Raw genomic sequence first — 27,635 nt, forward strand, 5'->3', positions numbered from 1 at the left:
CATCCCCTGGTATCCCAGTTCAGCTCTTTTAGGAGGAGCAGGGATGCTCTGAGCAGGAGCTGCAGCAAACTCCTGGGAGAGGATGCACAAACTGCTCCCGTTTTTGGCACAAATGTGGATGGTGGGAAAGGCTGGGGCGTCAGACCCACCGATTAAACCCCCCCAGTGTCAAGAATGGTGCTACCTGAGGCTTAAAATTAAGATGCTGACTCTCTCAGGTTGTTAAAAAGGCTGGCATCTTTCACGGGAGCTTCTCAGTGGTCTGGGCATCGGGTCCCGAAGATCCTCCATCCCTCTATCCCTTCGCCATCTCCTCAAACTGGAAACTGTTCAGGGAAGGGCCTGTCCCTCCCGTACTGCAGCACATTTATAGAGCAGGCTGCTGGCCCCCACTGGCCTGATACAAAGGACTAATAACGTCTGAGAGTGTCTGGACCGAACTCAGCAGGCAGGATTACATGCTGCCTTCCTAAACTCCTCCCCGGAGATGTAACTGGAGGCAGTTATCTGTCACTTCTTGCCAGGGAAGGAGGTTGGAAGTGCTGAAAAGCAGCTTCTGCCACTTCCAAGAGTCCTGGGGACACACAAATGTGTCTGCAGAGCAGGAGGTTGCACTGGAAGAGCATACGTGGAGCCACCACCCAAGCCATGCTCCCCTCTCCAGCATTTGTCACCTCCCCTTTTCTCATCAAAATGGGTCAAAATCACCATCCCTGGGGGATGGAGGGATTTCCAGCCCTGGAAAACTCACTCCGGTGACTTCTGGATTAGTTCAACCCCGTGGACTCCATGATCTGCCCAGGAAGAGCAGCAGCTAGGGCCTTTGGCCCAGAAAGAGTTAAAAATCAATCATATTAATTAAGCCATCTCTGATCTAAAATATACTCAATACCCACAAAGCGGATATAACGTCGAGCGCTGCGCAGAGGCGCAGGCAGGCTTAATTGTTTGTAATGCTCTCTAAGATGCTTGGAGGAGAGGCGCTGTCGGAGTGAAAAGCAGAATTATGGTGATCTATACGTTGCATAATAAAATACATAAGTATTCCCAAATAAATGCAAGTAATCCAGTTAGTGTTCGCATGACTTTGTCACATACTAAATTTAACAGCTGTCTCTTTTATACATGCCTGCTGCTCATAGCGTGCGCTAAATCTTAATTCCCCAGTTAATTGCTTGAGTTTATTTCCTTGTAAAGCAGGTCTTTCTCCCTGACACATAGACAGGGCCCGATCTAATCACTCTTCTCCTCCTGCCGTAAGTGCTGCCATAAATCCTTCCCGGACAGAGATGCCATCCTGGAAACCCCACTCAAAATAAGGCTGGATCCTTCCCTATGGATTCACCACAGCTGGAGGAGGAGGCTGGGGATGCTCAGAGGTGGGAGGAATTAAACAGATCCTCTTGCATCGCTCCTTCATTACCTCCTGTGGTGTCCTCCATCCCATAACGAGCCCACTGGACAAAAGTTGTTGTTTGATGGATGAGCAGGGGAGAAGGAGCGACACATCTCGGAGTGATGGAGATGGCCGGAGCTCTCTGGACATCAGCACACCCAAGCGCAGAGGGACTTTTGAGGACGGTTATAACCTCTAAATCCCATTTTAGTGCACATCACCATCCGAGCTGAACTGGGGAAGGGTGTTTCAGCAAGGATGGGATTGGGAAGAGCCAGAAGGGTGATGGTTGGGGTGGTTTATAGCTCTTGAAACCCAAGTGTCTGGTTTGGGTTGGGGCAGAGTCCACACTGAGACTGGCTTGGATTATTTTATTTATTAATTTTTTGCCAAGCTGACTCACTCTTCTCGGAGGATGACCGGGCAAGTGGTCAAACTGGCAAGAAGAGCTGGCAGGAGGCAGGGAAAAATCGCAACCGAACAGATTTCTGTAAATCTTTGCAGATCTCTTGTGATTTGGCCAGGACTGACAGGAGAAGGGATAATACCTGTGAGTGGTTCATAATGCCAAGTTTATCAGCTCTGGCTAATCTATAAGAAGCTGGAATAAACTGATTTGAAAGGAAGAACTTGGCTTTTTAGGAATGCCAACAGTGACTCGGGCCTGGCTTTGCATGCACAAGGAGCTTCTGCTGCAAATCTGATGTTCGGGGACCATTTAGCCAAAAAGGGGTGAACTTTCAGCAAAACCTGTGCCACCTGATGGTCTCAGGAAGAAATGAAGTAAAATTAAAACCAGGCAAGGCTTGAGTGGTGTTTAGGTTAATGCACCGCTTTGGCAGGAGAACAAGTGGGACAAACTGCTTAAAAATTCGGCTGGAAATTAGAGCAAGTAAGTTCACAGACCACCAGAAACATTTCTGAATGGAGATGGGTCTGTTTGGGAGTCGTAAGCACGATACCTGTAATTGCAGGGATGGCACCCGGTGCCACAAGAAACCTGTTTCATTTCTGAGTCCTTCACCTCCATCCAACTTTCTTTAAGCCTAGTAGTAGTGCAAAGGGTGAGCTGGACCCAGATGAGGGACTCGCTATCCTTGTTCCCTATTTTTTTCCCCTTCCCATATGAGAAACAGGGTCTTCTTTGATAAACATAGCTAACAGACTCTTTGAGCAAAAGTATGTCTGGGACCCAAGGAAGCTGTGTGCTGGATGCAGGGGGAAATCTGCATTATTTGTGGTTTAAATGTGAAAAAGCATCATATGGGCAAGATTTCTGGAAAACAAGGTCTGTTTTCCAAAATTCACATGGCAGCTTTTGCCGGGGGATTTCCGTTCTTGTGCAAGCAAGCTCCTTGCTTCTCTGATGTCCCACTGAACTCAAAGCTTGGCCGAGGGATCCCTTCCTCAGTGGGATTTAGGCTTGACAGGGAAGTATGAAAATGCTGCTTTATTGTCAGGATCCTGCTGCAGGGATGGAGAACCCCAGCCCTCCTCCATCCCATGCTGAGAGCTGATGGAAACCTCTCCCGAGCTCTCCAGATAGTCCCAGGTCCTTGACAGGAGCACACAGGAGATTGCAACAAGCCCTAAAGCCTTTGCTCAGTACTGAGCCAATTTCAACAGGACTCTTAGGGTTTAATCTTTTCTACCTTGTTTGTATACCTACAAATCAACCCTCTTGCACGGGAGCTCAGAAAATCGAGCTCCTGGTAACTACAAAGGGGTTCGCTGTCTTCTCCCCCTTGTTTTTCATTTGCTTAGCTCAGATGGAGGGGCTGGAGTGATGGACAGACTGATCTAAGCGTCCAGCGCTTAGAAATGAAGTAAAAAAGCTGAGATCAGAAGAAAATTATTGAAACTATTATTAAAGCCTTCTTCCGTGCAGCTTTTTAAACTCCTCCTACCATATAAAAGGAGAAAACCCTGTGGTCCATATTTTCATGGAAAACATGCAAACCCGCCACGTGCCGTCTTCGCTGAAGGCTTCACTCACAAGAGGCGAGGATGGAGTTAACCAGGCAGTGAGCTCATCCTGGGACATAATGAACAGCCTCAAGTTTTCCTAAGGGACCAGGCTGGCTCCATCGGATTCACTTTGTCTCTCAGGTCAATATGTAATCAGGCAGCTTTTGGGTTTTTTTTTTAAATGCATCTTTATCTTCCTATAGGAGGAATGTTTTCTCCCTCCATTACAGAGGTTCATGTATTTTTCAAATGGCAAAATTCAATTAAAACATACACTAGCTGCAAGAAAATACTTCAAGAAAAATTCAGAGGGAGCATTTGCAGGGCATTTAAGACCGGTGCTTTGCTCTTCCCTCCAACCCCGGCCCTGTTTTGCACTTGAAAAGCAGCGGTGGCTGCAGCGGGGCTGGCTCAGGGAAGCATTGGGATGCACTTCATCCTGGGAAGGGATGGCTGGATGAGGGGAAGAAAAGGAGCTTTTCAGTCCAACCTCCCCACGTGCAAAAACCGGGCTTGCATGAGCGCGAGCCCCTCAGCTGTGTTGACTCGCCAGGGGTTATTTTACGCTCCCGTCGGCACAGCGGAGAGCAGGATCTGGCCCTAATTGCATCAAGCCGAGACGCACCAAGAAACACAAAGCAAAAGTCGCCAAGTGATCGATGCCGGTAACCGAACCCCAGAGCCGAGGGGAGAGGGAGAGCACTGATGCGACCATCTCCCAAGGCTCTATCCGATCGCTCCGCACCCCGCAGCGAAGGAGAAGCCTTTCCAGCTCCCAACCCTGCCGGCGTGGGATCGATAGCTGCAACCAGCACCGGGGAGGGATGGGGAGACGGAAAGATGCTCTGCCTCCTCGGGCCAGTAATCTCAAACCCTGCCTGCAAGGAGGGGAGGCTTGGCTGGTCTTCATGCTCTCCTAGATGGGACAAATTGGGACTGAATTATTAATAGCCGCTGCAGACTGTCTGGCTTCTACCTCTGCGGGAGCATCTCTGATTGAAGGCAGAGCTGCAGCGGCTGTCCTGCCTCCCTTTGCCTCTGGCATGGGTTTCGGGCTCGGAAGCCTTCCTCGGGCTCGGCAGCCTTCGTCGGGCTCAGCATCCCGCATCCAGCACCTCTCTGGCCCCGAAAGACCGACGCAATAACCTGACTGCGAGGGCCGGGGTAGGCGCGACCCAGAGCCAGGCTCTGTCTAGACATTTCCTTCAGGGAGTGGGGAGATGGCAGCAATTAACAACCTGTTTGCTATTTTCCCTATCTGGCATTTATTGCCCCGATAAAACCCACTCTTAATTCCAGCTCGACTCTTTTCACAGCTCTCCTGGCTTGGTTGTTATTGCACTAGGCTTGCCTTGAGTGATTTGTGAAGGCAGTAATACAGTGCCGGTACTCAGGGGGTGGAATATTAGACACACCAATTAGCTATCTGTGTATAAATTCCCATTTACCTGCTTATCGCAAGCATATTTGCCTTACCCGCTTCCTCCGTCTGCTTCTTCCCCCACCCCCCCATCACTGGAATTCTTAATCAAGAGAAAAAAGCCGCTAATGTGACCTCTGACATGACGTAATGCAGCCAAAAACGTCTGCTCTGGCTCTTTGCAGCCAGACAGAAAGCAGGTGCTGTGCATAGCAAAGAGAAAGCCTGGCTTCCCCCGCGTCCGCTGCCAGACTTCCCGGCTCCGGATGGAGATTTTTGGGATGGGAGGATGGACCACCCCTGCCTGAGCTCGGTGTAGTGGCCAGGAGCAAGGAGCAGGAAACCTCCCATCCGTGAGAGAGCAAGAGGGAAGGGTTGGGAATGGCTGGGATTGCACGGGGCAGAGGGGATGGTTATTGCAGGCTCTGAAAAAATTGCTCAGAAAGTCACATTTCAAGAGAAAAGTTCCAAATTTAAAAAAAAAAAACAAACCAAAAACCTCAAACCCTTTAATCCTGAAAGAAATACCTCGATGCATGTGTTTGTTATTGCCGAAGAAAGTGAAATACAGAGAACTGTGGAAAATGTTGTGGTCAAAAGCCCAAATCTGAGTTTCCCTGTGGTTTTACACTGGGAAATGTAATGTTATGTGGGGAAACCGTCCCCAAGCCAGCAGGGAGACCTTGCAGAGAGGAGATGCCCATGTCCCAGCTGTGCACAGGGTCTCCGAAATTCATAGAAACAGGGATGGAGCCAGTTCCCATCTAGCTTGTTGCCTGAGGCACCTGTGCCAGATTCTTCTCTACCTTTATATTTTTGGAGCTTACAAATGGAGAGTGAATTCACCAAGGTGTCCTTTGCCATTTTGCACTGAAATACTATTTTTTTAACCTGAGTAAGGGAAAAAGATATCCCAGACTGCATCCTTCTGTCTTGTGCCTTGCATTTAAGTAGACAAAATGAGTTTTGCTGGAGAACTGAATTCACAACATGTAATGGAGCAAAGTCACAGTGACTTGGGGGACAGGGATGGGCCACAATCAAATGGCATGTCCTCAAAATCTTGGGAGAAACATGGCCCAAACCGCAGCCCCCAGCAGGCAGCAAGCTGCATCGTGACTGTCTCCCATCCCTGAGCATCCCCCGGGACCCTGAGCTGGATCCTTCCCGTCAGAGAAGGACGAGACTGGCCGAAGGGCTGTAATGCCACAACCCTGCCTTATTGCTATCATCCCAAATCGGTCATGGGGCTACTCAGATTTGTTTATTTTATCCCTGTTGTTGCTAAACAAAAAATGCCAGCCCTGGCACAAGAAAGTCAAACTCCATCAAATTCGAAGGGCTGGGCTAGGTGGAGCTGGTACCCAAAGGCACATCTGCCACCGTTAGCCAGGATGCTGCCGGCATCTCTCTCCAGCCAAGGGACACGCAGAATAAGCAGACCCAGGCAGACCTGTACATTTTCCTCCTGGTGGGTTTCCTTCCTTTTAATTTTTTGCCCGCCCCCCCGGCAAGGGCAAAGCCGATGCGTCTTTCGCACCGGAGACGATGCGCAAGCTACCCTGAGATGTTATTTACAGCTCGCGAGATAATTAACATCTGGAGAGGGAGTCTCATCTCCTGCCATCTGTCACTTGTAATGAAGCTACGAAGGATGCAGGTGAGCGACGTGGCCAGGCAGTACCTGCCCATCCCAGTGCTTCGGTGCCCGTCAGCCCAGACCCGTGTGCAGGAGCCGGGCTTTGCCTTGGAAAATAGATGGCTTTGATGCCACCGTCCCACCGTTGTCCCAGCCTGAGTGGCCAAAGGACACAGATTTGGCCTCACTCCAGACCTGGCACTTTGCTGGTTCAAACACGGCAGCAATGGGCAGCGGTGGGGCAGGGAGCTGCTCCCAGGGCACAGCCGAGCTCCGGGCAGTCCCCTCTCCCAAATCAGACACGGAGGCAGCAAGAGCAAACTCCAGCTCCGGGGATGGAGTTTTTCCCCTTTTCTTATAAATTTGGGAAGCCAAGAGGTAATTGCAGTGATGCTGGGAGCGTCGTTATCTTCTGGAAAGCAACGGGTGGTGATGCAAAACCTGCAGGAACCCACTGGGAGCGGGGTTTGGGAAGAGTTAGCTTCAGGGAAGGGAAAGGAATGAGCAGGGGGGATGCTGCCTGCTTTCCAGCTGTCGCGTTTCGGATGGGGCAGGTTTCCACGATTTTACTGGATAATTGTCATGTACATAATGGAAAATGTACATAAGAGAAATGGGAAACGCTGATGTCCCCCTCTTCATCCCCTGCTCTCGCAGACTGCCAGCAGACAGCCCTCCACGCACACGTCCCAAAGGCACAACCACGCCACAAATGCTCCTCTAACTCTGTGCAAAAATAGCGCATTACAAACGAGCCTGCCACTTTCAGGCAGGAGGCAAAACAGGTTGGAAGAAATCACTAACAACCCTTGGAAAAGAAAAATATAAAAGAAGAAAAAGCCCAAGAAAAAGCAAGCAAAGGCACAAAATCTCCAAGGAACCTGGGCAGCGCTGGATCATCCGCACACTGCAGATCTATACTGTCTGTATTAAATGCAAAAACAGAACAGCAGAAAAGCCCTACATCAATGCCGCATTCGGGTGGAGATTTTTAAATGCACAACAGGCCAAGTTATAGCTCCCCAAGCAGCCATAACTCAGCCTGCTTGGACATGTGTAGCGTTGAGTTTGGCTGTACATGCTGCTGACTGTAATGACTTCAGGCTGGATCCTGCATTCCGGTTGCATCGCCCTGTCTCCGGGCAAGGCTGGCTCCAAAGGCGGCACCGCCAAAACCCTCGCGAGCTCATCCCGGCTCATTAGGCTCGTTAGGCCAGGTTTTGGGTGGGAGGCTTGACCGTAGGGGGTCTGGACAGGTGGACTGGTGTGACTTTACCCATCCTCCTGGATTTATCGAGGACAGGAGGGTAGAGATGTGGTCAGGACATGATCACCCCCAGTCCAAACACAAATTTGGAGCAACTTTTGTGGGATGGATGAAGGCTGGTAGAAAAAGCCTGGCTCAGTGAGGACACTGGGTACCTCCTCCTGCCATCAGCTGCCCCAGGCTGCAGGTCAAAAGGTGGAGGTTTTGGTGGACCATCAGCATCCCACCCTGGTCTCCATCACCAGAAGGCTCCCCAAAACAGCCCATTCCTCCCTGTTTTTCACACTGGTGTCCTTGCTTGGCTGATACCACGCACGGGATGGAGACTGGGGTGGCAACCTCAATGCCAAAGCTGCAAAATGCAGCACAGAGGGAGAAAGTCAACCAGGCTGTGGGCGAAGGGAGCTGAGGGACCCTCTGGTCTTCCCCCAGGGAAGCCCTCAAATCCCTTCGAGGAGCCAGCGGCACAGCCCGGCCCTTTGGGAAGCGTTAGGGGCTCTTCCCTACAGCCAAGGGAAAAATGCTCAGAACCAGAGAATTTGGGGAGTTCAAGCAAAAAACTTCAGGTGAGGGAGGCGATGACAAGCAAGCAAAGCAGATCTGTCCGTTTAATTTCAGTTTCATTTTGATGCCTAAAAAACGAACGAGTCAAACCAAATTCTGAAGCAAAGCTCAACAGAACCGCAAGGAAAAGTCTTTTTTGCTTTCCTGACCCTTCACCCTGTTTGGGTTTTGGCTGAAACGCTCTGGCAGTTTCACAAGTTTTGGTCACCTCAAGCAAAACAGACATTTGGCAAATGAACTTTCCAGGCCATTTTTTTTCCGCTGTTGGAGCCACAAAAGCCCGAAAGAGGCAGCGCAACTTTGAGCTCATGGTCCTCCTTTCCCCTGGTGATGGATAGGGATGATCCATGACGTACCTCTGGCCACGCACCATTTTAACCAGCCAACACCCAACAGCAAAAACCCAGCCTAGTTCAGAGCAAACTGCAGAAAAACACCTCATCCAGGGTCAATGATAAATTTTTTTAATTGAACTTAATATTTTAGTTCCAGCACAGGCTGGACTCAGGCCAACACACGGAGCTGAAATGGCCTCAGGAGCACGGACGGATGCTCTCCAGCTGTCAGAGGAGAGGTGGTTGACATCCAGTCTCACCCTCCAGGACTTCTCTGCCATCTCCAGCCTTGTGGGGTAGGAGACAGCGGTCTAAGGGATGTGTTAAAACGGCCCAGTGATGGAAAACTGTATTTCGACCACCAGGGCCCTAAGAGATGCTTGGAAAGCAAATACATCCATGTCTTGCTCCACACAGGGAGGAGGCCGATTCCCTGCCTGGAGCGAGGTGATGGTGATGGGCACCACTCTGCATATCTCTTGCCACATTCAGCCTCGCCAGCATGGACCTAGTGATAATGGAGAAGCTTCTCTCTGCTGTAAGGGGCAACCAGCCCCAAAGAGGCTGGTCGGAGAGAGCCACATGCAGGACACAGCAGCATCATCTCCATCCCCCACTACCACATCCAGCTCCCAAGTCTGCACACCAGCAACCCCCAGGAATGACGAGAAAATGCCAACCCAGAGGGAAAATGCCAACCGGAATAAAAATGCTCCCCAAGGAAAGCATGCCACAGACAGCACCCTCTTAACCCACCCTGGAAGGTGCCAAGTGGGGATGAGGACCTTGCTTGGCTGTGCCCCAAACCCAGGGTACCACCATCCCCCGGTTCAGCCGAGCCCTGTGCAGAGAGTTTGGTCGGACATAGACCTGCACAGAAATCTCTGCTGGAAACAGTACCCACCAAATCAGCCCTACTAAAAGCAACATCAGATGCTAGAATGCTGCAGGAATGCGTTCAGTGCCAGGCTGCTGTCACCGGTCTCCGCAGCTCTGGTCCCCGTGGGGAGGGATGGAAGGGGACAGGAGTGTTTGGTGAATTTTCTCATTGGGGCTGACCCGGTCCCGTGGCACACATCACCTGGTCCCCCGCACCCTCGGTGGGTGCAGGCAGGAGGGAGAGGGGCTGGGGGTGCCTCCGGGGCTGTTCTCAGCCCTGGGCAGCCAGGCAGGGGTGGGCAGACCCCCTCTGCGGTGCAAGTGCCGGCCGCAGCCCTGCGGACCATGGGGGGGAAAAAAAAATATATCATCCCAGTTGCCACAGCAACGAGCAGCTCCTGCCTGCCTCAAACTTCAGAACCCACCCAGAAGGAGCCTCTTTCCCCATCCCCACTGCCTGCATGGGTTCCTCCTCCCTGTCGCCTGGGGGTTTTTGAACACCCAGGAGCCCAAAAGCCAGCCTGCACCCCCAAATAGCCCACTTCTCATCAGCCTTCTCAAGATGGGGGGGGGCCATGCATGCAAGATGGGGTTTGCCCGCTCAGCCCCACTGCCTGCCTGCACCCGGCTTCGATCCGCAGCCGATGGGTGCTTGTTTATCCCAGCACATCCCGAGCATCCCACAGGATCTCCCGGATGGGATGCTGCCGCTGGGGACCTGCTGGGGCAGCGGGTGCCCTTTCTGGTCCCCAAACACTGACATGCCCCGAGGCCAGCAGTCGGCCCTGAAAATTTCCACTTAAGCAGCCAGCAGCACAACAGGGAAAGGGACTCAGAGCCCGGCTCTGCCAGGAGAGAATCTGGGCTTTTAATTATTTATGCTTCACCTCCGTGCTATGGTGATGAGAGACGGATCAGACAGAGAAGACACGGCCAGATAACGGAGAGAAGGCTGCAGCCTGTTTCCCCAGAGAGGCCACTTATACGACTCGGGTTAGCCAGAGGGCTACCAGCCCCTGCCCGAGTCTTGCCCCACACCTTTCCCCTTGGAAAAGCGCCTCATTCCTGGCTGTCTCTGCCACTGCTTTCCTGCAGGATTTGTTCCCAGGACCGAAGGGTTGGGGAAGAGCTGCCAGCTGCCACAGTTGTTTGAAGCTCTTCTTGTGTTGGATGGGGACCGGCCACGGCCACCTGCCAGCGGGGGGCTGTGGGACAGCCACCGCGACCGCTGTGTCCAGCTTTGAGCCCATGAACCCATTTCTTCTCCATAAGGAAGTCCGACCCCGAGGAATTGCCGTTCAGGGCAGCAGCATCGAGCCATCGAGCCTGACGAGGATGCTTCGTGGTGGGGTGTCCACTGACCCAACCTTGCTTTGGACCACCATCTCTGGCAGGTTTTGCTTTGGGGATGGATGCCAGACGTGCTTTAATTGAGCGGAATGAACTCGGCAAAGCTATATGGCCTGAGCCTGTGCTCCCTTCTACCGTCGAGGTCCATGAACAGGAGCTGGTGCTGCCGGCACAAAGCCCACCCATCTCCCAGTCTGTCTCCCATGTGGGCTGCTCCTGATGTCAAACCGGGAAAACCAACAGTCCCCAAATAACGTGCCATGTCCCTGGAGGGTGACACACGGGGACGGGACGGGGTGGATTCAGGCCACGGTTGTGGTGAGGCTCTGCTGTCCCAGCTGGCAGTGAGCAGGCAGCAAAGGGCTGCTGCTCGCCATTGCAAAGGAAAGGCAAAGGTGGGATAAAATTGAAAAGAAGGTCTTGCCGGACGGCGGGCTGAGCACCAGGCACAGCCACGTTGCTGCTGCGGTGGGATTTTAGGGTGCTCAGCACCCTGAAGAATTGGGACCTTTCTTAGTCACAACTTTAAAGGGATAATCGGTTGGATCCATGGGTTAAATCCCCCTGGGATTTTCAGGGGGGAAATTCGCTTAGCGGGGTCTATGGTCAAATCCTTTAATTTCCTGGATTAGGAAGCCAGGACAGCTTGTCATTTGCCCTGCATGGAGGAGGCAACAGAAACCTCATTGCTCAAGGTTTTTCAAACCAACTGCCAGGACCCCCCAGCCCAGCCACGGCATTACCACTCCCCCCAGCATCCCAATCCCTGGCCACGGGGAGAAGCGATGCTCATGAACACCAGCAAGGAAAATACTCAATATTTTTGCCCAGCTCTGCATTTTCATCTCGTTTGTGCTCCTGATATTGCTTTCGCCTCTCTCCAGGGAGGAAAGGGCTTCGGGGGGGGGGGGTACGAGAGCATGGGGGTGTTGGGGCTGTTGCTGCAGGGAACCGGTTGGGTGGGCGGCTGGGGTGGGAGCAGCGCAGCTGGAGGAACGCATGCCGGGAAACCCAAAACGGGAGCCGGGAGAGGAAAAAAGCACTCAGGCCTCTCTCGCAAGACGGGAAGGCAGCGTAGCTGTAGCGTAAGGGACCCCAAACCTTTCCCTCGGCTCTCTTTCGCTATCAAAGCTTCGGTGGGCAGCATTGCCGGGGTGCAGCACCGGAGCAGGCAGGGACATGGTGCAGCAGGAGGGCGGAACGGCTGGAGGGCGTTTAGGGTGGCGGGACACGGCAGCGAGGGGCTGGGATGCTACAGTCCGCCTCTAGCCCTTGGGCTTGGTGGCAGGTTTGCGTGTACCCCCACCAACCTCCTTGCAGCCCGCGAAGGGCGAGGATGAGGATGGAGGAGAGCGACGGGGCTGCGAGCCAGCCCGCCTGCCAGGCAGCTGCGCAGGCTGGGGGAGGATGTCTCCCTTCCCTCCTGAAGATCGCTGAGAAAAGCAACGCTGCAGTTTCTGCTCGTTGAATAGGAAAAGCAGCAGAAAGGAAAATCAGGGGCTGGCTTTTTCGTTGTTGTTGTTGTTGTTGGCTTTTTTCTTTTTTTTTTCCCCATCTGATGAAGGGCTGCTCCACCCCAAAGCTAGTGGGTGTCAGCGTGAAGAAGAGGCTTCAACATCCTCTTCTTCAGCTCATTCCCTGGGCTGTGCAGGCAGGCAGGGCAGGCAGGAGATTATTGTGTTAGTGGGGGGGATCTAACACGGCTTGGGGGGGCTGAAATCATCCTGCACCATCTCCCAAGAAGGGCTGATTCTTGCAGTGGGGCCAGCCCCAGCAGGACAACAGCACCGGCCGCTCAGCCCATGTGCTAAGCAGGTAAAAAGCTTGGATTAGAAACCAGGCAGATGATCTGGGCTGCCACGCGATGCTGGCAAGGAGGAGGAGGAGGAGGAGGCAGGCTCCCCACTCTGTTCCCTGCCTCCTGCCCAGGTCTCCGGGGTAGCCCATTCCCATGGAAGCAGCGGCTGCCGGGAGTGAATCACCCTCCCATCCTCACTGCCAGCCGGTGCCATCCCTACCCTTTTCCATCTGGTCCAAAAGCGACCGCGGAGCAGGCACCGGCACGGCTCTCCCATCCCGGCTTTGCCACCGGGCATTTCGCTTCCTCCTGCATCGCAAGACCCCTTCTCCCGCTTCGCTCTACGGCAAAACCAGCCCCTCCAGCTGCGCTTTGCTGCGGGTCTGCTGCAACACAAACCGTGTCTGCCAGGACCGCGTGGATTTCTGAGATCCCCGAGGAGCGCGGGGAGGAGGGCAGAGCGGGCTGGGACCACGGCGAATCCAACGGGCTGTGAATCTCCGCTCTGCCCATGTTATTCCATCACGACCTAGCAACGTTGGAAATTATTATACGAATGCATGTCGCACACCTGGGCCACGGAGCTGGGGTGTTTTAGCTCATATTCGGCTCAGCGGAGAGGGAAGGCGGCGGGAGCTGCCGAGTCGGGAGGAGCAGCCGTGGTTGAAGGATGGGAGAGCCATGAGAGGAGAACGGCTAGCGAAACCCACGCTGAGCTGCTCTCCTAGCAGCTAAAAAAGACCCTGCTGAGGTTTTCCCAGTTGGCTTACTTTGTAAAGCACCATTCCTATGAAAGGCACTTAATTTTCCAGCCTGTTCAGGTCCGTGCACCTCTGCACCGCAGCGGGGTGGCAGTCGGGGACACGCAGAGCTGGCCCTGCGCGAGCGTGCTGGCTAGTCCTGACTTTTGACACGGACGCAAAAGGGCTTAACGCCGCAAATCCTGTCTGAGCAGGAAGTTATTAAATTGGCATCGCGGGAGGACTTAAACAGTCACGGTGCAGAGAGCAGGTCCCGCAAGAGCCGGCGACGGGTAGGGATGCGATGCCGTGGGATGCCATCCGGGGATGTGTCGTTCCTCGTGTGTCCTGGACTAGAGGTGGAAATTGCGCTTGCCGTGAGTCAGAGGTGCCCGTGTCATCCCGGTTGACAGCGACACACGAACAGGAGGAATAACAGCTGATCCTAATCTCTGCCGCCGTGGTATCGCCCGACCCCTGTCAACACGCCGGAGCCTGTGCACGGGCAGGAGGGAGGGAGGGAGGTGGCAGAGGGAAGGAGCTGGCAGAAAGGAAAGTCGGCGTGCCTTGCCGCAGCTCAGCTCGGCTCTCTGTCAATGGTAAAGCCTGTTGGAAGCTGCCAGCCCTGGGCTTTGCTCCTCTCTGCATTGCACAGGGGCTGTCTGAGGGGAGAGAGGGCAGGAAGGAAAAAGAAAATGCTGCCGTCACGAGAATTACCTCCCGCTCCAGCCGATCTCACCCTTTGAGTCACCTCCATCCATCCCCTCTGTGTTTTTTTCTCCCTGTCTCTTTGCACTCCTCCAGGAAGGGATGGAGAGACTGGGAAGGGATGGAGGGTGCACGCTCTCCCTGCCCGAGACCCAGCAGGTACCGGGTGATGCCGTCAGTGACCCCATCAGTCCCCAGCTAACGGGTAGAGGTGACTCCTGCGCGGCCCAAGCTCCGGCTGCCTTGCATGGCCTCAGCGGGGAAAGGGGCAGCGCTTCTCCCAGGGGCCAGAACTAGAGGAACCTTTTCTGGACCCAGAGGTGCCCAAAGAGGGGCTGGACGAGGCAGCGGGAGACCCCGACACGCTTGATCCGATCCCTGAAACAATTCCTCAGCCCCATCCCCGCCGCCACTTCAGCTGTGACCCATTTCGGCTTCACTCCGCTGCCGGCTCGTCCCTGCCATCCCAACCCAAGCAAGGGGGATACAAAACCCTTTTGGGGCCACAGCGTTCCCCCTAACCCACATCCCTCCTCCTCCCCGGTCTCCATCCGCAGCGAAAGCCCCGCCGGCAGCACGAGGCGGGGATTAGGGCGAGACTAATGCCGGAGCCCCGCAGCCACCTCCCCCAGGCATCAGAAAAGCCGGCAGAAACCTTAAATCAAATGCAGCTAAGTACAATTGCAAAGCTGCAGGCGCAGGCCTGAGAGAGCATTAAGCAGCATTATTATGGCTCGGCGTACTGCCGGTAGTGACATTACCGCAACTTAAAATGTTTGGGATCAGAACTGCAGAATCTATTCTTTTCTGTGGGTTTTGCCTGGGCTGCATTTCCATTTTTCTGAAGAAAATACCTGTTTGGCTCAAACAACCTTCTGCACTTTACTGTTCAGCTCTCCAGGGCTTTTCTTGCCTTCCTGCTCCCCATTGTACGTCAAACGCGGATGGATGCTTCGCCCTCACTGCAGCATCCTGAAGGAGCATCCATGCTGAGTCCAGACATTTTCCTTTACCCGTCCTCGCTGCCAGGTCGTCTTTATTCGCTTCCTTTTTCTTTTTTTCTCCAGTTTCCCTTTCTGAAGTTGAGTGACACTGTGCTAATTTGTAGCCCGACTCCTCCTGAGACTATTGAGCTTAATTATATTTTTCTCATCGTTGGTGAATGGCTTGGCTATAATTATGCCTGGAAGTGCATTACTTAGGACTAACCTGAGAACAGCATCCCCTCCGGGGTGCTAGGGACCGGCTGCTCCGATGAGCTGTTATTTAAGGTGCTGAACAACAAGGGGCCCCACGAAGCTTGCGCTGGAGAGGAGCTGAGTGCTTGCCTAATGCCGCCCATCTCTGGGACTCACATCCCTAGCACCGGTGACGGCCCTTTCTCTCATAACTAGTCCAGCCGCTAATTACAAAACCTTGAACTGTGGTAGCAGAAGGAAATCCTAGAGAGAATTAGGGTCTGTCTGCCCTGCATTAAAGCTACCATCATCCGTCACAGAGAGCTGGAGTCGGTCCTGAGTTCCCCCCAGTGCTCCACGTGCATCTATCCGCCACGGCCAGTGGCTGTGCTGAAAGCCAAGGGGTAAGGATGAGCTTTCTGGCCTACCTCTCTTGCCTGGATATTATATTTTAGTTGACCATGACACACCAGTGCCTATGGACAATTCGCCTTAGGTATGAACATTATCTCTAATGAGACGGGAGCCAGTGTCTCCAGTGCATCCTTCATCCTTCCAGGGTAGCAGCAGAAAGAGTGATGGCTCTTGGCTGATATGAGAGGGGAATGAAGCACCCCATAGCCCAAAGTGGACACCCTGCACCTTCATTTTAAATAGACTGAAAAAGGGCTCCCTCCCTGGCTACCTCTGAAAACCAATAGTTGATGTCAACGGTAGCTTTTCAGACCTGATTCGTAGCCCTTCTCACCCATTGACTCTACACGAACTATTTCAGTGAGCAGCAGATATAAGAGGAAATTAAGTGTTATTTCATTTTAATTGCACCGAAGAAAATTTAGGAAAATCATCTACCAAACCTAAAAACTATTCCTTAAATGAGCTTACTTTTCTGTGTCACAGATAACATTGTACTTTGTTCAGACTAAAACAACTTTAAGAATGCAATTTACTTGTCTTCAGTACACTATGTTTTTAGCCTACTTTCCTCAGGAAATGGGGCTTACTTATGTGATTGTGCTGTTTATATATCTATATGCCATCACTCCCACACTAATAACTTTTGAACGTGTTGGCCAATTCCAACCAAATCTGACAGAGCGGTAGAGTTTTCAAAAATACTGAATTCTTACAAATTTAATGAAATACGTGGGTGGGCACATATTTTCCCCCACCAAGGGAAAGGCTGCAGAGTGAACTCAGCCATATTATTAGACAGAAGAGAATACACACACACACACACGCACGCACATCCACAGACACACACCAGTGCTGTTATAAAATCCCCAGGTGCTGGTAAGCCAGAGCTCATGTTGGTATGAGACGGGGGATATTGCACCCCTGAGCCCCAAAGCCACCGAAATGAGCATCAGGATTCCTCCGCCAATGCGCCCACTGCCTGTTTTGTGCATTTCTTTCCGTTTGGACGATGCAATTTGGTGTGGGCACTGCAGGGGAGTGTTTATTCATTTAGAAGCTTTAAAGTTAATGGGGCTAATTGTATGAAAGCCTTTCTAGGTGGTTCTAGGTTTGTAAAACCTTCCTCTCTTCTGGTTCTGCACGCTGAGAGGCTGTCCCTGCAAAATCCCTCGCAAAGGGGAAGAGCTCGAGCCGAAGGATCGCACGTTTCAGACAAAGCAACTCTCCCTGCTTGCATGCTGAGGTCCTTGGGCCTCTCCTGCGTGCAGCCGAATTGCAAACCCAAGACACCCTCCAAGACTTTGGGGCTGAGCCTGTACGCCCACCTAATCCCACCCGCCCCGCGTCTCCGGCAAAGCCTAAATCCTGCGATCCCGCCCGGCTGTAGCCGAACGGTTTGACTTTTTGTTGCTAGGTTTTGGGGCCTCAGCATAAGCCATTAACAGAGGCAGGAAAATTTCCCGGGACGGATGTCACTCGCGGTTGGTACTCCAGCACTAATGCGGAGCGCTCGTCACGTTGGAGTCTGTCTGTCCCCGGCTCGCTCAGCGAGAGATGGGCTGCGCGGCAGATCAATAAAGGGCTTTTCAACACGCCAGCAGCCCTCGTGCACCGGAGGCGATGGCTGTGCCATAAAAAGAGCAAAGCCCCGGGTTCCCACATGTGTCTAGTCAAGAACAGACTAGTTAAGACCGAGCGCAAACGGTGGAGGGAGCTGGGCTGCAGGATGGAGACGTCAGGTTGCCCACGGAGCGTTTTCTGGTGGGACCAGGTTCGGTCTCTGACGGAGTATCCTCGAAGCAGCGCGCTCCCATTCATTTATTGCTTTGCGTCTTCACTGATGATTAAAGGGGTCCTCTGGGTGGTTCCCAAATCCCACAGCTTTTCTCCTCCTCCCTGCCCATGCGTGATCATGGGCTGCATCCTGCCTCCCAGCACTGCTGCTGCTCTCCAGCAGAGCTCAGGACCGCATTCCCCCAGCTGGTACAGGGGAGGAAGGCATTCATGCCCTGGCGTTCCTATCTGATTTGATTTTTTCCTTCTCCTCTCTCAGAAGGTGGAACATTACATGCCAAGAGCTCATTAAGCATTTCCAACGTGGCCAGGGGGGAGGCGGGGGGATGTCATATCTCTTCCCGCTCCCACTCTCGTGGCTTTCCAGGACCATTACCACCTGGGCACGGAGGATGCTCAGGTTCTCAGACCCGGCATCCCACGGCAGACTAGAGCTCCACATTTCCAGGATTCGGGCCTTTGTATCGAGGCATTCACATCCCCAGATCACAGGGAAAGATCTGGTCTTTCCGCTGCTCTGCAGTCTGTTTCCTACCTGGCAATCTAGTGGGATTTTTTTTTTTTTTTCCCAAAGCTTTGACAACAATTTGATACAACATCAGCTCGAAAGCATCATCAAGCCCAAATATGCTCCCAAAGCAGGCCTGGGAGTCTCATTCATATTGCAGATAAGTCATCGGCAGACATGCTGATAAAGATTTCAAGTGTGACTCTGCATACAAATGATCCAGACCCAACAATTAATCCAGCACAGGCAACTGAGGAGGTACCTGGGTTTTTCCCCTGTCCCCAGCCCTTTTTCCCCAGCTTGGCTGCTATACAGCACTTGCTCAGAAACCAGAAAGGAATGTCCACGCTCTATTAAACCAACCCTAAAAAGTGATACAAAGAACCCTGAATTCGGCAGAGGAGCCTTTCCTCCTCGGCTCACCTCTCGTCTGGGTGCTCGCTGCAAGTCACGAAGCTCCAGGCTCATTTTGGGAGCCAGCCTGCAGGCGCTTGAGTTGGCCCTGCTTTGAGCTGGGAGATGGACCCTATTTCAACCTAAATTAGACGTGACGCCTTTCTCCCCCTCCCTCCTGCTGGTTTTCAGCCGGATCAGGTCCCTGCTCTGAATCACTGAGCGGTTTGATGATGGCTACAGCCAGCCCGGGGAATGGGGGCTTCCTGGGGCTTGTAGGAATTATTTGGGCACCCAGATCTGCTGCTCTCTAGAATAGCCTTAGTGAAGGCAAACCCTCCGCAAGCATCAGCTGCAGCCAGCTATTTGACGGCTTTTCCACTCAAAACCTCTTTTGGGAACAGAAATAGCTGGGAATCCTCCCAGCACAGGCCAACCCTGGGACGGTTCATCTTGGCTATGTCAGACAGAGGATACAGGCAAACAGCATCTCAGGAGCTATTCTGCTAAGGGTATCATCCTACTTATTAAAGAGGGTAGGGAGGAAAGGAGGAAGATAACCCAGGGATATCCTCCTAAGTGACAGCTACCAGCCTGTGAGCCCCACACCGTGACCCACAAGTGCAGTCCCACCACGATGCAGCCCTCCCTGCACAGGCTGCAGTGAACGCACCGCTCTGGGTGACCCCGCATGGCCTCACCGGCTGGTTCGGGAAGGTCGCGCATCCACAGCCCGCTCGGAGTTAGCAGAGGGACAATTCGGCTTGGATCCAACCCATTTTGAACACCACCCATGAGGCTTGGGCAAGCCCAGCGGCTTGGCTTTCCAGGATGCTGCCCACTCCTGCTGTGGGGTCCAGATAGCACCGACCGCCGCCTGTGCCCACCGCAACGCTTGCCTGCCTCCAGCAGCTTCCCTAAAATACGCCCCCCAAGCACCCATTACCGCAAAAACTCTTATCCCACTTCTCCCACCAAACCGCAGCCGTCAGGACGAGACCCATGCCGAGACGCCGTGTCGGGACGGGGACCACCTTACCTGGACGCCGCGATCTCCGCTTTCTGCTTGGCGATGGTGGCTGCCCGCTCGGCCGCCTCGACGGCCCGATCCACCTTCTCACGGATCTTGCTGGCCCGCAGCGGGATGAGGTTCTTCCTCTTGCCGCTGACCAGGATGTTCTGCTTGTACTTGCCCTCCTCCTTGGTGCCGTCGGGGAACGTCATGCAGCCGTAGCCGTGGCGCTTGTTGTTGGCCCATTCTCCCTCGTACTTCAGCCCGTCCGAGCGCTGGCTCACCCCGAAACCTGACCGCTTGTCGTTCTTCCACTCGCCAACGTAGATCTCGGTGGTGGTGGCGTCGATGTCGTCTTCGATGACGGAGAGCTCGGCTTCGCCCTCGCCCAGGCTGATGGTGGAGTTGATGTCGCTGGCGGTGGAGCTGACCGTGCTCATCCCGGCTTCGCTCCGGAAAGAGCTCTGCTTGCTCCGCTGGCTGGCCAAGGAGCTCTTGGACTCGGACTTACGGAGCTTGAGCCCGCTCAGCAGCGACCGCCGGAAGATGCCCTTCTTCTTGCTCTTGAGGATCTCGGCATCGCTGTGGGCCATGAGGACGAAGCCACCCCGGGAGACGGCAGGGCTGCCGGCCACCGCCGGCGAGGAGTCAGGGTGCAGCGCCGTGCCGTTGGTGTGCTCGCTGCGCAGGGAGTTGATGGACGTCCTCAGGGGTGACCTGATAACCGCAGCCATGCCGTAGGGAACGCTCTGCCGGACGCCGTAACCCTGGCGCATCCCTCCGACCCACTGGCCCTGGTATGTCCCTGGGAAGAAGAGACAAAAGCAAAGAGGGGTTTCATGGCATGGCATCCCGTGGACCACTAACCGCATCCTTTACAAGCCCTTCGTTAGCAGGGACAGCAAAATGCAGCTCTGGATCCCAGTCCCATCTCCATGACAAGGATTGTAATGTCACGTTGTGGGAGGAAAAAAATAACATCTTGGTTGGATTGCAGGCACGCACTCCGGCTGCAGCGCAGAAATATCAGAAACCAGCCAAGGCATCGCTGAGCACGGAGCGACGCTTCGAGGAACTGCCCCTTAGATCAGCCCCTAATTTGAAAGGGAAGGGAGCGGGGAGACGGGGTAGGGGAATCGTTATCCAGGAGCAGACTCCGATCCCATCCATGCTGCCGGCAGTGATCAAAGCGGATGGTATATTACAATGCATTTATTTATATACACAGCGCCTTTCATCCGGCGCGTAGCGGAAGGGAGAGGCTCTATAGAAATAAAGGCCTCATGGGGAGACATCCATTTGGTTATTCTCCTTGGAAATGTGCCCCAGTTTGAACTCCTACATTTGCGTGGGCATTTACTGGAGTTGCTTAACTGGTCATTAGCGGGATGAAATGCACACGGGACCTCGCCGCAGCCCTGGGAATGGAGGCACAAGAAACCCATCCAGCCCGGGAAACACAACCGGAGCATAACGCCTGCCCTGTGCACCGACACGCGTGGTGATAATCTGCCCGGGGTTTATAATCCCTTCCCCTCCTGGAGCTCGGCGATTGGCACGCTTTCTCGTTTTATCCCAGCCAGTTGAACTGCAGGGCTTGTTTTTATTCTTAGGTCGGCTTAATCTTTTCTGGACTAGCTTGAGATGCACTGATTCACTGCCCGCCTAAGCCCTCGCGGGGTGGATTGATGAGCCCGAGGACGGCTCCTCGCCTGGCACTGGTGCTACTGGGATGCTGTGGCCGGTTCCAGCCTGGGGCTGCCCTGCTGCCTCCCATCCCCGGCCGGCGATGCAAAGAGCAGGGCACCACACCGGGATGGCCGCAGGCAACACCTTGCAGCATCGGGGCCTCCCTTCGCACCAGCCCCGCTCCCTCTCGCCAAAGGAGTCTTAAAATAGACTTGCTGAAACAGTGAACCCGGTGAGAATCAAACCGAAACGGCCCCGATGAAAACAGCCTGGATGATTACTGCCGGCTCAGTCCGACAGAGGCTTTCCATCCCCTCTCTGCACAAGATGCTCTTTGCCCTTAGCGATCGGGCCACGATTCACAGACATGAGCAACCCGTCGGGTCCACCTGAGCCGGCTCTTTTGGCTGCAAAAATTTTGTTCCTTGAGACCTATCCGCCTTGCTGCAGCGTGTTCCCTCCTAACATTTTCCAACATCCCGGCGGAAGGGATTATTAAAACAGGCTGTGCTGGCCATCCTCAGCCCAGATAAACTCTACTCTCACTGCAAGGAGCAATCCCAACCCTAAGCTACGTATCCTTTTGCTCCGTTTCATTCCTCATCCCGACCCTACCCCGAGGGCTCCCTTGGGGGTTTCCACTGCCCGCTCCCTGGGCTCAGCAGTAGCTCTGGAGATGGGCACAGGCTGGAGCGGCTCACGCTGAGCACGGGAACTGTTTTCCAAGAGCATGAAACCAGCACCCAGGCACATTTTGGGGTATATTTTGGGGTGCATCATCTGTTTTATCTAACAGCTCCCAGCGCTTTGCACAAACCCCCTGGGGCTCAGGCATCCTCCTCGGTGCTCCAATGCAAGCAATCCCCCAGGGTGCTACATTATCTGGGTGACAGCCTTGTGCACCCCAAAAAAATGCCAGCCCCAACCTAGGGGACCCCGCAAAGACTACCTCAGAGAAGGGACATCGAGAGGCAGGGCCAGGCGGGCAGGATTTACCGAGGTTTTATAGGATTAGCACCGGGGAGGGAGGCAGAGAACCAGGATTATAGCAGGCACCGGTAGGGCAAAGCAAGGAGGTGGTGGCAGTGCTGGTATGGAAAAGGATGGGGGACAACCAGCAAGACGGTGGGCAAACAGCTCAGAGGAGACATCAGACATGTCCCGTGGTTGGGTTTGAGCAGTGAGCCCGGCTTGCCCCGCTGCAGCCCACTTTGGTGTCCCCAAGAACAGGCAACAACCGATGCCGTGCACCCACAGCTCTCCCCGTGCCCAGTGGTACCCTGGAATGGTGCCTGTGGCAGGGGAGAGCCCACCAAGCTCTCCGTCCATCCCCCGCAGACCTGGCACCGTCTCCCTCCCCTTTCTGGTTCCTTCCCAGAGCATCTCAGCGGGACAACCTTCTGGGGGTGATGGGCAGCAGCTAGGTGAGAGAGATTTCACCCAGCACCCCCGCAAAGGGAGCCCCCAGGATGGCTTGGGATGTCCTCGCACCACGCTCAGCCTCCTGTTTCCCCTAGAGATGGATTCAGTGGGTTTCAGGGAAAGATGCCAGTGTGGGCAAGGGGACAGGGAGAAAAGGTCCTGCATGAGATCCGTCAGAGCTGCCCTGCCCAAGTCCTGGACTCCTTTTCCCTCAGCTGAACCCCTTGACTCAGTCCCTGTCCCCAGGCAGGTCCCTTGACCTCCCTGTCCCCTAGCAAATCTGCAGCTGAAAAAAAAAAAAAAAAAGCGGATTAAACTGAAGCACCGTAAAGCAAGCTCGGCCCTTTGCTGAAAACCAGAGGCAGCGGCAAAAAGCAGAACAAAGCGCTCTCGGAGCAGGCGTGACAGCGCATCTCAGCTGGAGCAGAGGTGGCAAATTGGTCACAGCAGGTTACAGCTGCAGCCAGCGCCTGTGCGTATCTCCAGCAAGGCAGAGGTGCCTGGGAAGCTGTCATCTTTGTGTGGCCTTAAAACCTACTCCTAGAATTGCCAGGCTGCCAGGAGCAATCGCTGCATCTCCTTGGCAAGGCTGATTTTTCTAGGCAGAGGATACAAGGACTTGAGGAGCCATCCCAGCCTGTTTCTCCCCTTCCAGCATCATGGAGCGACTCCTAGCAGAGCGCAAAACCCAAACCCCAAATCTGTTTTCATGGGTATTGTTGCTTTCCTGATTGCTTCCCTGCTGGAGGCAACAGAATGGATTGCCTCTGGGGATTGCCTAGGAGGGCACGGTCACCTCCCTGATGGCCACCGAGACATCTGGCCACCTTCATGGCCACCAGGAGATCAAAAAACTTCCTTCCAGGGACCTGAGTTCATCCATCCTTCCTCACCCAAACAGCACTCCTTCCTTCATCTGACTTCATTATGTTTTAAACCCCTAAATATCCCAGGATTTGGCCATGAACGCTGGAAGGTCTCAGAGCCATCTGATCTGCATTGCTAAGCACTGTCACCTCCTCCCCTTGCACTGCTCAGCTTAACCTCTGCCCCCTAACATTTTCAGATATATGCACAAAGCTTAATCTCACAAGGAGCCGGGAGACTCTTTCTCCCTGCAGAGGAAACAGGATTTTACGATTTTCCACTTTACGTGCCAGGATGAGCCGGCTATAGCTGTTTCAGAGCTAGGGAGCTGAAAAGGGAGCGTGCCACGGGAAAGCCGTGCAGCGGGGACCGTAGGATGGGGCTGGGTGTAATGGGACAAGCACGTCTGATGCAAAAGTTCCCCAGACTGATCCGCTGAGGTGCTGAACAGAGGTCCTCAAGGACTTCAGTGCAAATGTAGGGAGCTGAGCAGCTCCCAAGGTCGGGGCAGAAGAGCAGATGCCCTCTTTAACTGTGTGCAAGAGGGGATCATGCCTCCGTTGGGATGGGAAGCAGGGAACAAGCCAACTCTACCACAATCCTGGCTACAAGCTGATTGCATTGCCTAAGCTGGGGCCCTATGGAAAAGAGGCAAAGCCACAGGGATGGAGGAGAATTGCTGGGGAGGAAAATGTGCCAACCTCTTCCCCCCAGCCATGCAGGTCATTCTTATGGATGCCTCCAAGATGCCCCAAATATCTATCCCATGTCTGTGTGGCCCCTTTGCACTGGGCAAAAAGGACAAAGAGCAGCCAAGAAAGTCTTGGACACGGAAACAAAATCCTCCTGAGGTAGGTAATTTGTGACTTACTACGGTAACACAACTGAAGCAGCAGCCATTTCTGCATTGTAGCTCTTTCCTTGCTATCAATATTTGCAAAATGCTTCCTGAAGCATTAATTGTGTGAGATTAATGGAGTGATTGCATCGGGGAAAATGCAGCATCCATTACGCGATCAGGGCAGCATCGTGCAGGCAGCCGCAGGCAGCCGAGCTGTGTGGCCAGAGGTAGGGCTGGATGGAAGTCGTGGACAAGAGCAGATGCATGATAGGAGAGCACTGGACAGCCAAGCCAAGAAATCTCAGCCACCACCACAATCCGGCTGAAAAAAGGGACGGATCTTGCCCTGGGAATGGGAATTTTGCAGCAAAATCAGAGCCCGAGGGAATAAGCAGGTTGTGCTGTCCCTCGCCACGGTTTTACCCCAGGGAAGATTTCTTGACTCCTGGTGTAATTGCTCCAGCGGGATTTGGCCAAGATAAAGGTGATGCCAGGAAGGGTGGGGATGTGGACATGCGTGTGCATGCGTGGGGAGCAGAGATAAGGAGAGGGCATAATCTGAGGCTAGGAGAAAATAACTGAGGTCATCCTGAAAGATGGATCGGCGAGAATATTCCTCTTTCAGAAACAGCAGATGGAGCGTGAGAAAGGGAACGGGTTCGTGGGAAAGAGGAGAAAGTCAGGATGGGATGGAAACATGGAGAGAAGAAAATGAGCAATGTGGTTGTTGGCCACTTTCACTTGTGTTCTTTAGCCTGGGTTTTGGGGTTTTTTTGGCTCGCTCCCCTTGGAGCAAGGCTGGGTTGTTTCCAAACGGCTTCTAAAACTCAGGAATTTCCATTGCCTTGAGGACCGTGCAGAGCCCCATTCTTGGCCAGAGCCAGCCAGGCTGAAAGCAGAAAGCGAGAAGTCACTGGCCTCCAAAGCATCATTCCTGATGCTCCAGCAGAAGATCATATGTTTTGAGAAATGACGAGTACCAAAAAGTAATCTAATTTGTTGCAGTTATTCAGCGCTTTCTCAGCATTTGGCTCAGGAGGCTAAAAGTCATTCTGGGAAGAGAGCAGGGAGTCTGCAGGGCTGCTCCTGTTGTCCCCATAATGCCAAAATCCCCCAAATCAGTGTTTACCCTGGTTTGCACCTTGCAGAATTGGGGAGGTGAGCAGGACCCATGCGAAGCCGTCAGCGAGACAGCTGGGTGCAACCCCTGTGCCTCCGTGTTCCCTGCTGGAAAGACGGATAATGCCTCGGCACTCCAGCGATTCAGCTGGGTATGGGGAAGACTAATTAGCTCCTATGCAAAGCTCTCCGGGAGGATCTGAGGCATTACAGACACCAGGAAGAACGACAGCTTTCCATTCATTTTCTTGGCTTTGCCAAAGAGTTTCTGGGGATCTTCCTGGGGAGCAGGGAAGGAGGAGACCCAGCTCCAGCTCCTCTCCCCAGGGTACAGCCGCTGTGGCAAGGCTTGCGTGGGTGCTCATGGGCCCAGGACCGCAGAGGGAACCACTCGCTTTTGCAGACGAGGTCTTCACCACGGCTGGGAAGAGGCAACCAACTCCTGGCTTGCTCTTCCCACACGCAGCACCCCGGGCTGCAACCTCGGGTAAGAAGGAGAATCACTTCACTGATGCCATTTGTCTCCGTACCAGGTGCCTTTTGCACATAAGAGAGCGATGGAGAGGGAAAGGAGACCTGAAACATCTAGAAAATGGCCCTTCTGGCCCAGATGGAGGTGGTCTACAGCATTGCCACTCAGCAGGAGAAGGTGAGACATGCCAGAGGGTGGAAAGCGCCCGGCGTTGCCGCTTGCTGCCCCGAGCTGAGGGGCTGCCTGGCACCCGCAGTCCTCTCCTGCTTACGGAGAGATGGCGAAGACCAACACCAATGCCCAGGGGAGTCTGGCTTTCAGACAAATAATCAGCACTGGGAGTTCCCTTACGGCACACCGGAAAAATAGATGGATTTTGAACGATGCAGGGGGAAGCCCCAAGGGATGAAGATGAGCTGCTCACAGCCCAGCCACGTACGTGGGGCTTCCCTTGGCCCAAGGTGGGATCGTGCACTTGGATATAAACCCTGTCCATCTTCACCGTGGCATTGGAAGGAGACAGAAGTCATGATTTGGGGGGGTTGGAATGGCTGCATTCCTTTCCTCCCTCTCCCTGTACCCAAGGATTTGGCATTTTGCAGGCTGCTGAGCCCTCTGGCTCCAGCCCAAGAACACCATTAAGTACAAGCTTTACGGACCGAACGCTGCTCGCAGGCTTTTCCCGAACCGAGACGGCTGGTTCCGTGTCCTACAGGACAAAGCCCTTGGCAAGCACACGGGGTAAAGCCCGCGGGGAGGTTTGCACAGACCTGCCCTGCCTTGCTCCACTTCAGTTTCTGTATGGAGAAATTCAAGCAGCTATTTAGGATGTTGTAAAGCATTTTGAGGCCCGTGGACGCATACATACTATTATCACAACATGACCTCGGAAAAAGTCAAATGCGTAGAAAACCCATTTAAAAATAAGAGTTAAAAAAATACAAATAACCTACTACCACGGGTCAATGCAAGCTATTTCCAGTTTAGCTAAAATAATCAGCGACACGGGCGCAGCTACGCAGGCTTTCACAGAACACAAAAGCAGCAGGCTTCAAAGGGCAGGTTCCTCTGTAGCCTCTGTCCCATCCTTGAAGCACAGCCAGATCTGCCTGTTACGGTGACTCTGTTCGGCAACGGCAGTGATCCAAACCTCCCAGCTCACTTTCGCCACTCAGCAAAATTTGGGAACGAGGTCTGAGTTGTCCAAAGTGCCCGTCCACTTTTCCAAACCAAGCCGAAGTAATTAGGCCTTGCAAATTGCTAGTTTATCTTGCGAAAGATCTTTCTTGGTACGCTCACCCCTCCTCATCTCTGAACTCTGCAACATATTAATTAAAGCCATCCGATGGCAATAATTAGGCCGGTCTCTTGAATTACGACAGGAGCAAGTTTTAGAGATATCACTTTCCAGCTATTTGATATCAGAAAGGCCGAGGGAGGATTCATGCACAAATCACGTTTAGCATCTCAGAAGCATCCATCCCAAAGAGGAGATGTGGGAGAGAAGAGAGAGGACTGGAGGATGCTAATTCAGCCTCAGTCCTGATGGAGTGATAATGGGGACACCCTTGCCGGCCACCCCAGATGAAGTCCAGCAATCAGGGGACCTCGCTGGCAAAAATGTGCCCCCCCCAGGCGCGCTACCTGCATGTACGGGTCCTCCCGAGCGTGCACGTGGGTGCGTGTTTTTTTGCCAAGACTTCCCAAGAGCCATCTTTCCTGCATTATCACTCCTGGCAGCAGGACAAGGCGTCGCGCTGGGTGACTTGCATTCCCTGCCCTGTCCCCAGCTGCCGGTCGGAGAGCAGCAATCGTCCCCCAGATGCTCACCTAAATCCCACCCGGGCATGGTATGGAGG

General features: G+C 53.6%; 1 protein-coding gene across 1 annotated transcript in view; it reads right to left on the reverse strand.

Annotated features, from left to right (window-relative positions):
- The window catches only part of JPH3 (junctophilin 3), a 57,281-nt gene that overhangs the window by 20,209 nt on the left and 9,437 nt on the right, over positions 1–27,635 (reverse strand). The window contains exon 2 of the mRNA XM_075039879.1: positions 19,394–20,171. Within this exon, the coding sequence (XP_074895980.1) occupies positions 19,394–20,171 (778 nt within the window). The remainder of the gene's footprint in view (positions 1–19,393; positions 20,172–27,635) is intronic.

The sequence above is a fragment of the Buteo buteo genome, chromosome 11, assembly GCF_964188355.1.
Source record: "Buteo buteo chromosome 11, bButBut1.hap1.1, whole genome shotgun sequence".
In the NCBI taxonomy this organism is placed as follows: Eukaryota; Metazoa; Chordata; class Aves; order Accipitriformes; family Accipitridae; genus Buteo; species Buteo buteo.